The 15,614-nt window shown below is 36.5% G+C and overlaps 1 protein-coding gene across 14 annotated transcripts in view; it reads left to right on the top strand.

Moving 5' to 3' along the window:
* Positions 1 to 15,614, top strand: part of FRY (FRY microtubule binding protein) — a 234,580-nt gene that overhangs the window by 147,416 nt on the left and 71,550 nt on the right. For all 14 annotated transcript variants that reach the window (XM_072032630.1, XM_072032633.1, XM_072032632.1 and 11 more), the window contains 11 exons: positions 2,213 to 2,468; positions 3,575 to 3,757; positions 4,648 to 4,734; positions 6,386 to 6,645; positions 6,977 to 7,166; positions 7,920 to 8,044; positions 8,239 to 8,296; positions 11,460 to 11,551; positions 11,737 to 11,909; positions 13,858 to 14,018; positions 14,807 to 14,917. In XM_072032630.1, coding sequence (XP_071888731.1) covers positions 2,213 to 2,468; positions 3,575 to 3,757; positions 4,648 to 4,734; positions 6,386 to 6,645; positions 6,977 to 7,166; positions 7,920 to 8,044; positions 8,239 to 8,296; positions 11,460 to 11,551; positions 11,737 to 11,909; positions 13,858 to 14,018; positions 14,807 to 14,917 — 1,696 coding nt within the window. The remainder of the gene's footprint in view (positions 1 to 2,212; positions 2,469 to 3,574; positions 3,758 to 4,647; positions 4,735 to 6,385; positions 6,646 to 6,976; positions 7,167 to 7,919; positions 8,045 to 8,238; positions 8,297 to 11,459; positions 11,552 to 11,736; positions 11,910 to 13,857; positions 14,019 to 14,806; positions 14,918 to 15,614) is intronic.

The raw sequence follows: 15,614 nt of genomic DNA, 5'->3' as shown, positions 1-15,614 counted from the left end.
AACAGTCTGCAAAAATATTGTTTCAGAGAAGGAGGATATAAACTGTTTAAGGAAGTAACACCTACCCTAATCTTATTGTAAGTCTCCAGACCACCTGAGCACCAGAGCTGCTTCTGCATTCTCTATACCCATACTTTTTTGGGTCTGGATTGACTATTCCCAGTTACGGAAAAAGTAGTTCTAGGAGATAAACCTTTGCTGTTCTGGAGGCATTCCGTAAATCTTAGTACAATATTATTTCTTTTCTTGGTTTGAGGTGATTAGATTTTGAGACAAAAATCAGTGCAAGGACAACAAATTTTGCAAAGGTGAAATATCAACCTCTCCCTTTTAACTTCCTATTTGAAAAGAACCTGAGAAGCTGTTCTGCAAGGGATTTGTGCAGGGCTGTGTTGTTTGGATGGAAGGCAGTTAAATATTTTCTTCTCACTAAAGATAAAATAACATCTTTGGGTTAATGGGTTCTTTTGTTCACAGTTTGGTTTTAATTTTTCAGCCTCACAACAGATGTGTCTTTTGGCAGTTTCCAGAAGGAATCTGTAACTCAGCAGCTAGACTTTCTTCCAGGACAGCTGCATTCAAATCATAGGCAATAAAGCAGATGTCAAGTGTATGCTGTACATTTTGCCCCTTACTGCCCACTGAAACAGTTTGTTACAAAATCCCAAGTTAGGTTTTAGTTTTAACAGACTCAAGTGCTAGGAAACAAACTGACATTTACTTGCTTCCTCAAGCTGCCTGTCATATAGTAGTACATAGATGAATTCTCATGCTCAATTTGAATTCCATCTCATTAGATAGTGCCCTGTGCCATTGCACAGTAACTTGGGTTTAGAGACTTATGTCTTTTGTATCCTCTTTTCTATTATTTGTGTCGTTGTGGAAGTCATTTCATGGATGGCTTAATCATAGTCTCAGGGGTCGTGCTTGTTTTTCTGTTTATGGCATTCCAAAGAGGGGACAAAAGTGGTCCTTTCCTAGCACGATAAAATACCGTTTTTCCAAATGTATATAAAAAGATGTGGTTATTAAAGCATGACAGTTATTTTTAGTCGTATTCACAGGAGGCAAAGTTGCATGGCAGTTGCTTTCCTTTGACTTAACTGAGAAGTCCCCTGCCTCCCAGTTATGCTTCTGTAATGGACCAAATCTGTTCTGAGCTGCTTCTCATCATACACTGCAAACTGACTGGAACTTGGTTCCACTCCATTTGACTGGTGTGCTTTTTTCCTCCTAGATTTCCATCCATTTGTTTCCAATGCATCCTCATTTTCAGCTACTCCATTAAATGTAGATAAAATACTCTGAAAATGAGTGCTAACACACAACAGAAAATTATGGTCTCTTGGGTAATAAAAACAAAATACATCATAAAGGCAATGAACCAGAAATTGCAGAACACACTGATCTGAATTTCCTTTATTCTGCCAGGCTACCAACACAGAAGTAGTCTGTTAATTTTCTTGCTGAAAGAAAGTATATAAATTTTTGTGTTGAAAAAGAATTTCAACACAAAGCAAACACAGAAGGAAATGAAATTTAGAAAATGGGATCTGAAATCTAAAATTTCAGGACTTCAAGGGTGTCAGATGGTTTTTTAAAAGCATGGAATATCCTTAGGTTGTTTTTCCCATTTCCCTATCCTAAGTTGATTAAAACATAAAGTAGTTTTATAATTCAAATGCTTGGTTTTATTTATTTTGAATATTTACTTTCTATAATTACAATTTGTTTCATTGCTAAAGATTCATTTTAGCTGTTAGGCATCAGAGGTGTTGTGATTCTTTTATTTTTACATTGAAAGTAAGCAAATAAATAGATAAATTATGCAATTAAGTCTTAACCTGTTAGCCATTTATTATCATTATGAAATAGAAATGTTTACTGATTCTATGAGTAAATCAAAACTGGGTTTGGTTTTGGGGAAATAGCAAAGTTGCCAAATTCTATACACTAAAGATAATTTAGGAGTGGAGCAAACACTTCTTTTGAATCTATGAATGTGTTTAGGCACCGTTATATAAAGAATTACAGTAAAACATGTTAAGGATGTTAATTGTGGTCAATAATAATAAAACCATGATAGCATTATTGCAGTTTACCTTGTCACTGGGAATTTTCTGTCAGTGTTAATTTGCTAAGAAACATATGCTCATTACCACAAAAATCAGTCCTTAGATTTTTATTACCTGACATTTACTTTTGCTTGCAGGCTGTCTATCCATATGGACGATGAACTTCGACACATTGCACAGAATTCTCTTCAGGGTCTACTTGTTGACTTTGTTGACTGGCGAGAGGATGTACTCTTTGGTTTTACTAATTTCCTGCTACGTGAAGTGAATGATATGCATCACACCCTTCTTGACACTTCACTGAAGTTACTGCTACAGTTGCTCACACAATGGAAGCTTGTAATACACACTCCAGGAAAAGCTTCTGAACAGGCAAAAAACAGATCTTCAGAGGTATGAAATTAAAAGATTTGTGTCCTCACATTTGTACTAATTGAAGACAAAAATTATGTTCCTTGGTGTTGCTGTGTTTTATGTGTTTTGTATTTACTCACCTGAGAAGAATTCACTATGTAATATTTTTTAAGGTAATTAGTTCAGCCCTCTTTTGAGGACAGCTATTTCCTTGTGTAATACAGCAGATGTTATTGTTGTTGAGCAACATGAGAGAATGCATGTCAAACTGAAATAAGCATGTCAACAAAAGCATATAAAGTGAATTATTTGTATGAGGATGTTGCAGAAGGACATTTTCCCAGGACTAAAACACCAATAGTACTAGTAGGAATGCTGGGAAGAGTGAAGTGGATCTTCCTTTCCTGTCGCCATTTCATTTGGTTGATCCAAAAACATCAAACCCCTTGATTGTTTCTAACAGCCTGCTGTCTTCATGTGTTACTAACGTTCCTGGGAACTGAACAGCTTTGCTCTGCTCCTCCCATATGTGCTGTCCCACAGATACTTGCGTTATGAGAGATGATTTTTCAGGCTTCTTATCTTCCTACCCAATCACCTTGGAAATTGTTTCCTTTGCACAAGCGTGATGTCTGCTTCATATTGCAGAGGACCCTCGTTAATAAGTAATAGTAGTTCTACAAAAACATAAAAAAGGCAAAGCAATTCATACTTTTCAGTAAATACTGTTGCACCTTACTTGTGGGGTGCTCTCTTTCGTAAGAGGTTCTAGAGACCACCTACAAGGATAAAGGGCTGCCTGATACAGGATCAAAGAAAGACCTTAGGACCCTGTTGTCTGTAGTAGAAGTATGAAGTCTTCACAGTCTGACTTACCCCTTCATTTTTTCAGGGGAGTATAGAACAAAACAGGTAGTTGAATTGCAAATTAGATGGAGAGGTCTGGCCATAGACTGGTTTTGTGGAATAGGGTAAGCAAAAGCGACAAAACTTGGTGGTTTGAAGCAATGCTTTCTATCTCCTGCTTAGCATTTACATGGCCTCTGCATTTTGGTTCTTTACATGTCATAGTAAGTCGAATATTTCTCGTGGATCTGATTTTCAAACATGAACACTCATTTTTTTCCCCGTACATTATTCTACAGTTGATACCAAATGGATCCAGTCACAGGATACAGTCTGAAAGAAGCCCCTATTCTAATGTACTACATGCCGTTGAAGGATTTGCACTGGTTCTGCTGTGTAGTTTCCAGGTTGCCACACGTAAACTAGCTGTTTTAATCCTCAGAGAGATACGTGCTTTGTTCCTGGCACTTGGCCAGGCAGAGGTATGATTTTACTTTTCTGGAACTTTGAATTAATATTTTCCAAAGATAAAGCTCAAAACTAATATTACCATTGCTTTTAACATAATTGATGCAGTGCAGCAGATATACACTTAGTTTATAAATGTTTTTATGAAAAACATTTGGTCTAAGCTTACCAGTTCTATTTGCCTTACCATTGCAAACCTTTCTGTGGTTTGCTAGACAATGTAACATTAATAACATTTGCCCTGTACAAGAATTTGCTCGATTTGAAGGGAAACATATCCAGCAACTTAATACTTTTCCTTGGCATGATGTGAACGTAAAAGATAATTTTTGCTGAATGGAGCATTTCTGTATCATCGGCATTATAAACTTTTATTGGAAATGAAACTCATTTCTGTAATTTTGAAAAAAGCACAGCATACAACACACAGAATATTATTCACATACATTTTCCTTGTATAGTAAAGTCCTCTAAGTCTTTTTTATGGGTATAGAAGTATGGAGACTCATGTGTATCAATGGTCACAACTCAGTAAGCCATCTAAATGCCTAAGAACACAAATATGTGTGTTCATAGCAAAGGAATGCTTTAAAAAACAGTAAGCTAATTTTTTTAGTCTTTTGATACCAGCTATCCAAAGTCATAGGGGATTTTCTGATATGCGTTTTTGTTCAGTAAACAGTGAACTATAGTCACAAACTAATTTAATTTCAAACCACAGTCTGGACTTGGTTCTGAGATTAATATGAAAAAGACAAAATGCACTTATCATTACCAATGTATTTTTAGCCATTTTAGATTCATGACACAAATTTTAGGTGGCTCTATTTCATGTACTAGAAAAAGAAGAAATGAAACGATCCGGTAAGGAAAACAGCTAACTTCTGCTCTCTCTCTTATGCAGGATGATGACAGGCCTATGATCGATGTCATGGATCAATTAAGTTCTTCTATTCTTGACAGTTTTATTCATGTGGCTGTTTCAGATTCAGTAAGTACTACTTTACTGTTACTGCTAGCGTTTACATAACACATGGGCATGACAAATACTAGACATAAAATACTAAAGATACAGCTGCTAGAAATTAAAGGAATCACACAGCTTTAAGGATCCAGCCATCTACCTAAGTGTTCCAAGTCTCCACAACATCCCAAACGATCTGTTCCATGAAAAAAGTAATGTTCTGTGGATATAGAAGATACTACATACAGGAAAAAAAAACAATATATAACTAAAGTTATAATCAAAATTACCTAAATTTTGAACCTGTATCCTGCATCTCAAAGAACTATTGAGAACATCTTATTTCCATCACCACCTAATGCTTGGAGTGGTTGGAACTCGCTCACTGAATCACTCATAAGTCCTGATGTTCAGAAAGGAATAACCTTTAACTCTCACGCATGCTGAGAAGTGACCCTGTCTGTAAATGTAAGCATAAGCTTAAGTAATTCAAAGGTGAGGTGAATCTCTGCTTTTGCTCTGTCATGGGCCTAATGATCTAACATTAGAGAAAGTAGAGAAGCCACAAGCAATTCGGATGAGAAAGTATTGGCAGGAGAACTGATAGATCGGGCAACTTGTTTTGCATACTTAGAGATTAGTAGATTTGTCCAAAGAGCAGAAACTTGGAGGCACTTTTCAGCCTGATGAAATTTAAAGCAACAATCATTCCTTACCACATGACTGCTGTAACAGCAGCTTTCCCATGGTAGGAAGGGGTGAAATCAGGCCATTGTACAGCTGAAAGCAGAAAAGATGTAGGATCAAATGCTGATCAAGCAAGAGCTATTCTGCCTCTGTAAGCCAGGAATTAGGAAATCCAGTTGAAACAACAGAATCTGTTTAGGGGTGTTGCAGTTTCTATTGGGTATAAGTTTGGATCTTGTGCTTTAGTTCTGTGCAATAATAATATAGCAAAGCACATGTGTTGCCAGTGTACCTTGTTTCTGACAAGTACAGCAGGGACTGGTAATTTAGTGATTATTTTTGTAACAGTGGATGGAGGATGCAACTGTTATATCCTGTCTGAGGTCTGATAACTGAATAGTAAGATGCCAAAATACACGTGTTTAAGGTTTCATTCCACAAAGTTGTTTTCCTGAGAAAATACTAACTTACACTACAGAAATGGCCTGTTGATATGCGCTGCAAGAATATTAATTAATAGCACTGGTATTTATCATACTGTCATAGCACGTAGGAGTCTTAATCATGGGCTAAGGCTCTGTCTGTCTGTTCAGATGATGAACATAAGGACAGTCTATACCTATTACAGACTGCAGCCTTATACAAAATACAGTGGGTGGGTGTAGGCAGCAAGAAGAATAGAAAGTAACAATGAGATGTTATTGGTCAGCATATGAGATAGTTATAGAGCTTAAGGGCAAGTTTTTGTGCCCGTCACGGTAGATAGGAGCTTTAAGGAGGAACCAGAGGGGAAATAATGAGGTAGCTCTTATCAGCATTTGTAAAAAGCTCCTCCTGAGTGAAAGGGCAATGTGACAAGAAGCATAAAAGTATTGGTCTAAAAAATCCAACAGAAGATGGCCATGGAGCTGGAAAATAAAGACAAGCACTGAAGAGGAACACAACATGAAATAAATTAATGTCACTGTGATTTATTTTTTTCTCTCCACAGACAACAATACCCTTAACACACAGTGTGGACTTGCAGTGGCTGGTGGAGTGGAATGCAGTCCTAGTAAACAGCCATTACGATGTAAAAAGTCCTTCCCATGTCTGGATATTTGCACAGTCTGTTAAAGACCCTTGGGTTCTCTGCCTCTTCAGTTTTCTTAGACAGGAGAACTTACCGAAACATTGCCCTACAGCTCTCAGCTATGCTTGGCCCTATGCTTTCACTAGGCTACAGCTGATAATGCCTCTTGTGGATCCAAAGTAAGTGGAAATCTGCATGGAGTTTCTTTTTTATGGATTTGTATGAGTTTAATACAAACTGTAATAGTCTCCAGTTTCAGTCTCAGTCTGTAAGACCTGCAGAGTTGCTATCCAACACTTGTCCTGTTCAATAGCAATGGATGGCTAAATAGCATATTTCATTCCCTTTTGATAAAACAATTCAATTCCTCCAAGATACTGAGGAATTAAGACTGGGAACTAATTTCAATAATTTAAATTAATGATATTAATCATTTTATATTATTTAAAATAATAATTATAATATTTTTGTTAAATTATTTTATAATTAAATTTAATTTTTAAATTCTAGTATTCCTGTTAATGCAAAGAAAACAAGTACAGCAAGCAGTGGAGACAACTATGTCACTTTGTGGAGAAACTATCTTATTCTGTGTTTTGGAGTAGCAAAGCCCAGTATTATGAGCCCAGGGCACTTGCGTGCTTCAACACCAGAGATCATGGCTACCACTCCTGATGGAACAGTGAACTATGATAATAAGGTGATGTACCCTGCTTCAGGCAAATTATTCTGTATTTATTTAGAAAAGCCTTAAACTATATTGGTACGTGAAACAGTGGTGATGAAAGTACATCCTGATGAAAGTATTTCAGTTGGAGGAATATTTTGTTATACACAAACAGCTTAAGGCATGCAATTAACAACTATAACATATGTTTAACATGCAGTGTCAATAAGTATTTGGCAAAAGCTATGGCATTTTCAAAAAAATTTTTTTTGCATTCTGGGTGATGTATATTTAAAGTATAGACATTCTGTATGTGATGTGTTTGAAGTTAACTTTAGCATGTCAACCCCTTTCTTTACTTGTAGAGTTTGTAGAGTATCTTCAGTTTGTAGATTTTTAACATTATTAAGCAATAAGGCAGATTTCTGAATATACATTGTAGGCCTGCTGGACATGAAGGAATATTATATGAAATATAGTTTCAACTAGCAGCAGCCTGAGAGGAGCAGTAGTGAAATAATAAACTCAGTAAATTACAGTAATCTGAATGAAAGTAAGGGGATTCCTCAGATGTACATATTTGCTAGGCCTTATTGAGATGATTATGATGTAGCCGGCATGCAGTTAGGCTGGTGTATTAATATCTGTAACAGTAAAATCATTTCAGCATGTTTTTAAACTACATATTGATTCTTGGACAATGCTATTTTGTAGAGAAAAAAATGTTTTTACTCAGTATCGATGATGCTGACAATGAAATGTCAATGATTTCTTAATATATTTTAGGCTATTGGAACTCCATCTGTTGGAGTCTTACTAAAGCAGCTAGTGCCTTTGATGAGACTTGAAAGCATAGAAATAACAGAATCACTTGTATTGGGATTTGGAAGAACAAATTCTCTTGTTTTCAGGTACTTACCCATTTATCATATTCTCAATTATTTGTTTCTAATTCAAATACATTACTTTTATTGTAATTTAAATATACTTGATTATTTGTTTACCCTTCAGACATTAATTTTTATGTAACAAATTTAATACTGATGCTTGTTAGAGGAAACTAGATTTCATTAATGACTTTTTTTTTTTTTTTTTTTTAATTTAGGGAATTAGTAGAAGAACTTCACCCACTAATGAAGGAAGCCCTTGAAAGAAGACCAGAGGTTAGTTGAAGAAATTAAATGTACTAGTTTCTTTAAATTGCAAAATGAATTTTCAAGTAGTTTTTTTTTCTCCTTGAAAAACAAAGATCCTCTTTTGTAGTAAGTAACAAGTAAATATCTGTGTGCCACAAGCATTTTAATAGCTGTTTATAAGATCATAATTTAAATAATTACATTAAAAGTTAGTTTATTTTTTTTCAGTGATACAAAATGTACAATATAGAAATCCATTCTGAGGAAAAATTTCCAGTCAAATATGTAACCTCCTCATAGAGAAATCCACTTTCAGTATCTGAAAAAAAAATATAACACAAATGGGCTACAAGCACATCTCACAGTGGTGGTCAGATGTGCTTTTATTTGCTTCAGAGGCAGAGTCATCTGTTTCAATTCTAGTTGTCTGTGTTTGTTCATTGTGAACACAGCAGGTTAACTACAACAATTCATCAGCATTTTCACCTTCATTGTAGCATTTCCTTTGTTACAACAGAAAGCAGTGCCAGAAGGGATTCCAACAGATCATCCCATCCATCCAAGAGAGGATGAACTAGTCTTGTGTAATACCTGTCCGATGTTGTTCAAACTAGTCTTAAAAACCTCTGGTTCCTCACTAAGCAGTTTAGTTATAGGATGTGTATGCAGCTACAGGAGAAAGCCATGAGTAGAGCAGGAGTACTGGACCTGAGTTGCTGTTCTGTTCAGTTTTCACAGCTCTGGAGGTTGTTCACTCCCAGGCACAAGCCCCACAAGGCACCAAGCCACTATACACAGTCTTCCAAACTACCCCAGCTGCTTTTGCTCTGCAATGCTTCTCATTCCCTTCCTCAGAGCCAGGTTACAAAAGCACTGCTCTGGCTACAGCACAGCCCTCGTGTTACAACACGCAGTATGTGATAAGAAAGCAGTGCCTCGGGCCAGAGGAGCGTTGCATGAGGCCTGCTGGGCAACATGGGGACAGCCAGCCTTCTTGGGGTCTTCTGGAGCAATGTGAATATGAGGCCATCTGTGCCACTTGACTCTGGGGCCTCGAGCAGTCCTTGTCTCTTTTTACCAGCGTAGACACAGCCACTGTGTCCATGCAGTTCTGCTGAGAAGTCTGCATGGCTGCATACAGAAAGCTCCAAGTTGTTACTGTCCTCTGCTTACGCTAGTTTATCTGGTTCTCCAGCAATTTCAAATTGTGTATTCACTGCACTGTCTTCCACAGAAGTTTCAGTAAGGTTCCCTAATGGTGACCTGGTGTGTTGTCACTGTCTGCCCAGTCATAGTTTTCCATGCGAAAGTCATGCAAAGGATGGTGAAGAGGAAGAACTTAAATCAACAGGCAGACAGAGGTTCTCAACTATGGCCAATGTAGCAATAAACAAACAAAAAAATCACTCTGCAGGAGAGGAGCTTCATTCATGTTTTTACATAGACAATTCTTAATAATTCTGTGTCCAGCACCTCAATTTCTTTGTGTGCCTTCCATCCCTATGAAGTCATTGATTTAAAGGTCACCTGTTTCGATACTGGGCAGAAGTGGATTAATGTATGTGTCAGAGCAGCCACTTGCTTTTCTGCCTTTTGCACACTTGAAGACAACTTGGACTTGCGTGGCCTTTTCTGAAAGCATACATATCCAGTCCACCCGCAGGAAAGGAAGCATGAGAACACAGATGCTTACAGTGTGCTCTGAGAGCAAATTTAGCACATGGAAATGTCAGTAGAGATATGTGAGAAGAAGGAACCACAATATTAATTCGCATACTGCTCCTGCTATGAAGAATTGGGCCGCCTTCCTGCAAGCAGTGCCACCCAGGAGTGATTGTACGGGTCAGGTAGCTACAGAGAACATGGCAGGCCTCCATGCAGGCAGGCAGGTATCCAACACACCAGAAATAACTTCTCTGAACTGACATATGCCATGACTAGAAAGAGAATTATCAGGACAGCCAAGAACTGCAGGGGAAAACCAATATGGACATTACACAAGATCCCCCATGGAGGGACTGGCACAGAGCTTGCCGTGGTGCAGTGTTACAGCATCAGCTCTGATGGTAGTGCAGGAGAGAGCTGTGCTTGTTCAATATTACATTACCAAAAAAAAATGTTTTTTTTCTCTGCATGTGCTTCCTGGAACCTTTGAGGTATAAAGGGAACAAACCAGGGCTCTAAGTAGGACAAATCAAATGGCATAATGATTTGATTAAAAAATTGGCTAAATTGCTGCAGTCTGGGACAGAATACCAGGGAAAGTGTTGCTTTTCCTATCCCAAGCATCTACTACTGGCCATTGACAGGGCATTAGTACAAGATGAGATAAACCTTTGATCTGATTCAGTACTGTAATTCTTACATTCTGAAGAGGAAAACATAAGCTTTCTCTGAGCTTTTCTTGTCCTGGCAGCAAATTTCTTTGAGTGCAATTGCAGCTTCTTGACCTCTCATATTTTTGCTTAGTGGCGATGCAAGATACAAAGAAACAAGTCATTTTAGCCCTCCAGCAAAGAGCAGTCCTTGTTGCATTCACATCTTTCAGGGCAAGATAGATGACAGAAAAGACAGTTTCTAGAAGATAATGAGATACAATGAACCAGTTAACAACAGTGCAGTCCTGTTCTACTGGAAGAGTATGTTAACTGTGTGTACAGCTATTGCAGTCAAAACATCCAGGAGCAGTGTACTAGAGCGGTGTCTGCAAGGAGCTGGCTTGATTATGGGTGATAATGTAGCTTCAGCATTACCAAGTTCAAGAGTGGTTAACCACTAAAATATTTTCTAAGGGTCTGGATATCTGTTCTGCACTTTAGAATGCTTCTGGTGGCCAGAGTACATGGTGTAAAGCTAACATGAATATCCCTACTACCTGAAGATAGCACAGAAACCTTGAATATTAAATAATTTTTATCCAACGTTTCATTTCCATGCTTTCAGTGAGGACTAAGGTAGCTGCTAGCAGTTTGTCCAAGGACAGTTGGGCAAATTTGGTCATATTTGTTTCTGTGCTGATATATAAGTACGCTGTTATTATGAAATATGCAAAAGCAATCAAGTTCTGTCATGAAAAAAATGCTTGAACCAGAATTTTTAAATATCCACTGTACAGACATTTTTGAGGTTACTAGTTTTTAATTTATGCATCTATGCATATAAAAATGGTTGTATTTTTTAAAATTTCAAGAACAAGAAACGTCGAGAACGACGAGATCTACTAAGACTACAGTTACTGCGAATTTTTGAACTACTTGCTGATGCTGGTGTCATAAGTGACAGGTAGGACTATGATTTATCATAAATACTGCTCTTTACATGAAATAATTTTCAGTGTTTACAATACTATGTCACTGTTATTTGAAGAATCATGCAATACATATGGAGGGATGCTTGTGTATTTCTTTGGAAAGCTACAGTATAACTGCACTGTTTTTATTTTAACGTACAACTTTGCTTTATGCTAGTACAAATGGAGCCTTAGAAAGAGATACATTAGCCCTTGGAGCCTTGTTCCTAGAGTATGTTGATCTGACTCGCATGCTTCTGGAGGCTGAAAATGATAAAGAAGTCGAAATCCTTAAGGACATGAGAGCGCATTTCAGTGCAATGATTGCCAACTTGATTCAGTGTGTTCCAGGTACAGTGCTGAATTGTCTCAATATATTATGAAATTGCATTTAGTGTATTTATTGGAAAAGTCATCTATTTTTTCTTCTTTTATGTTTGTTAGTGTTTGTGAATATTGCAAATGTAAAGGGAAATGTAGACAAAAGAGTTCTGAGGTCTGCTGAGAGTCAGATCAAAAATCCTGTTGAGGCTTGTAGTAATCATACATAAGAACCTTCTTTCCCTGATAAGAAACAATCTGTAACCTTCTGGGGCTCCAGGTTTCTATGACATAAGACTTTATCTGTCTCCATTTGACTTTATTGCCAGACTCTTCATAAACTCAGACAGGCCTTGCAGCCTGATAGATAGGTGCAGAAAATGTACAGTATCAAATGTTAAGGAAAACCTGCCCAAGGTGTGGAGACTGTATACTGTTATCTAACTACAGTTGCATATCATAGATTTCTGATGGATTTCATGCTTTTAATATATTGCAAGATTCAATTCAGAGATGTAACGTAATTCCATTAGCAAAAAATACAAGAAAAAGCCTACTTTAAAGACCCCCATGGAATTGCTGGAAGATAATGTCTAGAGCTTATTCAGTCAATGTATATCTACCATCTCATATATCACATATGACAAGACATAACAGCATTTGTCACAACAAATACGAAGGAATGAAGGTATTCAAAAGAGTACTAATGTACATTCCAAGTATGCAAATTTTGTCAAAGCTGTATACTTGTCTCCAGAGATAATATTCATAAAAATATACATTAGTTGGACAAGATAAGGAAAAGATGGCATTCCTGATGTTAAGTTAAAAAATTGTCTTGAACTGGGTGATGTCAAGTTCTTAGCTGCTGTTAACAAATGAAATAGTGAATTTCTTTCCTTTATTCATTTTGTGAATGATGCTTATTAAAAATGCAGAATTTCTCTGGTAGTTACTTTGCCATTAATATTTGCAAAGGCCTTCCTCTCTGCATTTATTCTCACATTCTACAAGGCACATAACAAAACAAAGGACTGCATGTTTTATGAATTTACACAATGAAACAGTGATGCTGTATGTTTTGAGAGAATGCAACAGTAACTGATGAATTCCAATAATTCAGTATGTAATTATGTGAAGAGATATATTTTCAGCTAATATGACAATTTTAAAATACATCAATAGCTACTGGAGCCATAACATTTAACTGCTAGCAAACAAATGTTTATTGTGTCAACATCTATCATCTTTAGTCATTGCTCATATTGATTTGCTTTAGTATTGTCTAAATAGACTTTGTAGGCTTCCAGCAAAGTTTCTAGGTGAAAAATAATTAACTGGCAGCAGTTTACCATTCTCTTTAATACACATAATTCCACCTCTTCCATCATGTTTTGCTTAGGGGAACTAAAGCTATTGTTTTAAACATTTCTCTCTCTCTCTTATTTTTTTCATTTTTTATTTTTTCCCTAAATGGTTAAAAAGGCATAGATATTTTCCATTTGCTTAAATAATTTAGCTGTTCAGGAAGCATAACACATCTTTGTCATAAATAAACTGATACCAAGTTTATTTTATTTCTTGTCCCCACGTATTGCTGTATTAGAATAAGACATATATATTGTTTGGGCTTGCACTTAAAGGGTTGGAAAAAACAAGCAAATAGTTGCCACTAAAAGGATGCAAGAGGGATCGAAAAGCCTGCTTTTATAATTAGTTTATTGCGGTTTCTAAAGTCAGATATAAATGTTTGTATAAATACATGTAAATTCAGAATTGAAGGTTCTTAGAAATAGGATGTATCTTAATCACTGTTATATTTTAAGAAGGAACTTAGATATTTTGGAGTGAGTATGTACTGAGCATTAGAGAAAAACTCCCTGATCATAGAAATTTGAAGTTCTCATTATCATCTCTGCCACGTGAATGTTATTTTAACATTAATAAATCACAATTATTTCTATTTCTATTCACTTAGTTCACCACAGGAGATTTCTTTTCCCTCAGCAGAGCTTGAGGCATCACCTATTCATCTTGTTCAGCCAGTGGGCAGGACCTTTCAGTATTATGTTCACACCCTTGGACCGTTATAGTGACAGAAATCATCAGATTACAAGATACCAGTATTGTGCATTAAAGGTACTAAAATTTCACTGACAGAATACATAATAGCAATTTTCCAATGAAAATACAAGGAACTGTGGGGTTTATTTCGTTTTATTTCACAGTAATTCGAATTGTCATGCTTGATGCAAATGTGTATATTAGTATGTGTATGTCATAGAATATAACAGTATCGACCCCTGCAGTTACGCGTTGTTTGCTTTGCAGACACTTTTCAAAGCTAATTATTTTTAAAACCAGAATGCATTTTAAAATGTTCTTTAAGTGTTCATTAACAGATTGTTAGATTCAGTGAGAAGATATTAGGGTCTGAAATTAAATACAGTATCAGCTCAGTATCACATGTACGTTTCAGGACTGTCTCCCACGCTTGCCTGGAGACATGCTCAGTAATACTAAAATACTTTTGCAGCAAAAACAGTTGCAACTCCCCTACTTAAGTAAGATGGGAAATTAATAGCCTATGTATTTATATAAGTTGCATCACTTTGTGTGTATTGATCGTTTTGTAGCTTGATTTATGAGGAATGGGTAAAATGACAAAATGTATTTTAAAGAAAGGGGAACCCGGACTGTCAGATTCCTTTCAAAATGCTTAACCTCAGCATTATCTTGAAATCCAGTAACATCTACAGCAACATAATTACCAAAGTCTAGCAAGATCAACTGTGTCCACTTTCATCATACTTCCCTCAAAACCAAAAACAATTTACAACCTTATTAGCCTGGATCTGGGCTTAAATCATTCTGAAAGGTTCATTCATGTTATTTTTCTGTGTAATCAAAGTTCCTTGTTCCTTTAGGCCATGTCAGCAGTGCTCTGCTGTGGACCAGTATTTGACAATGTTGGTCTTTCCCCTGACGGATATCTGTACAAATGGCTTGATAACATTCTGGCTTGTCAAGATTTACGTGTAAGTACTCACCAAAATGCAACACTGGTGAATAATTTTAATCTCTGTACTGGCTGAGTAAAGAGTTTGTGACTGTAAGAACTATGATTGTATACATTCTATTTTGAGCAGTTAACAATAGTTTTATGTAAATTCCTAACACAAAAGTGGAATTAATTTTAAAAGTAGTTTAACAGTAAAAAATATAACTTCTGAGCATATAAAATATGTAAATAATAATTTGCCTTATGGCTCAATGCTGCTTGCAGCAGAAACTTAAGCTTTTCATCTGCTGATAAAGAAAAGTTAAAAATGGCATGAGCTCAAAATATTTGTATTTCTATTTGGAGTACTTCCACCCACCTGCTTCAAGTTTCTGTGGAACAAGAATGTAAAATCCCTTCCTGCTCAGTGACCGGTGAAACATATTTGAGTGAAAGTGAGTGGGTCAGTCTTCCAAAGAAGTCAGGAACATAAATGATTCAGGGGAGGAAAGAGATCTTACTTCATTTTATTTTATTAAGAACACAATAGATTATTCTTGCCATTGTCTTGCCATTTATGTGAAGATGTTGACCTTGTAACTACCCAGTAATATTCCTATATTTATAGCTGAATGGACTATTTTTTTGAATAAGACTAGAAAGAAGGAGTAGATTGGTGGCATATTAAGTGGAGAGTACTGATCTTTCCCTTTGTGGTGCCTTGGGCTTTGACC

This window comes from Anas platyrhynchos, chromosome 1, assembly GCF_047663525.1.
Source record: "Anas platyrhynchos isolate ZD024472 breed Pekin duck chromosome 1, IASCAAS_PekinDuck_T2T, whole genome shotgun sequence".
Classification (NCBI taxonomy): Eukaryota; Metazoa; Chordata; class Aves; order Anseriformes; family Anatidae; genus Anas; species Anas platyrhynchos.
Note: the sequence above shows the minus strand (reverse complement) of the source record. Positions and strands in the feature narration are given on the sequence as shown.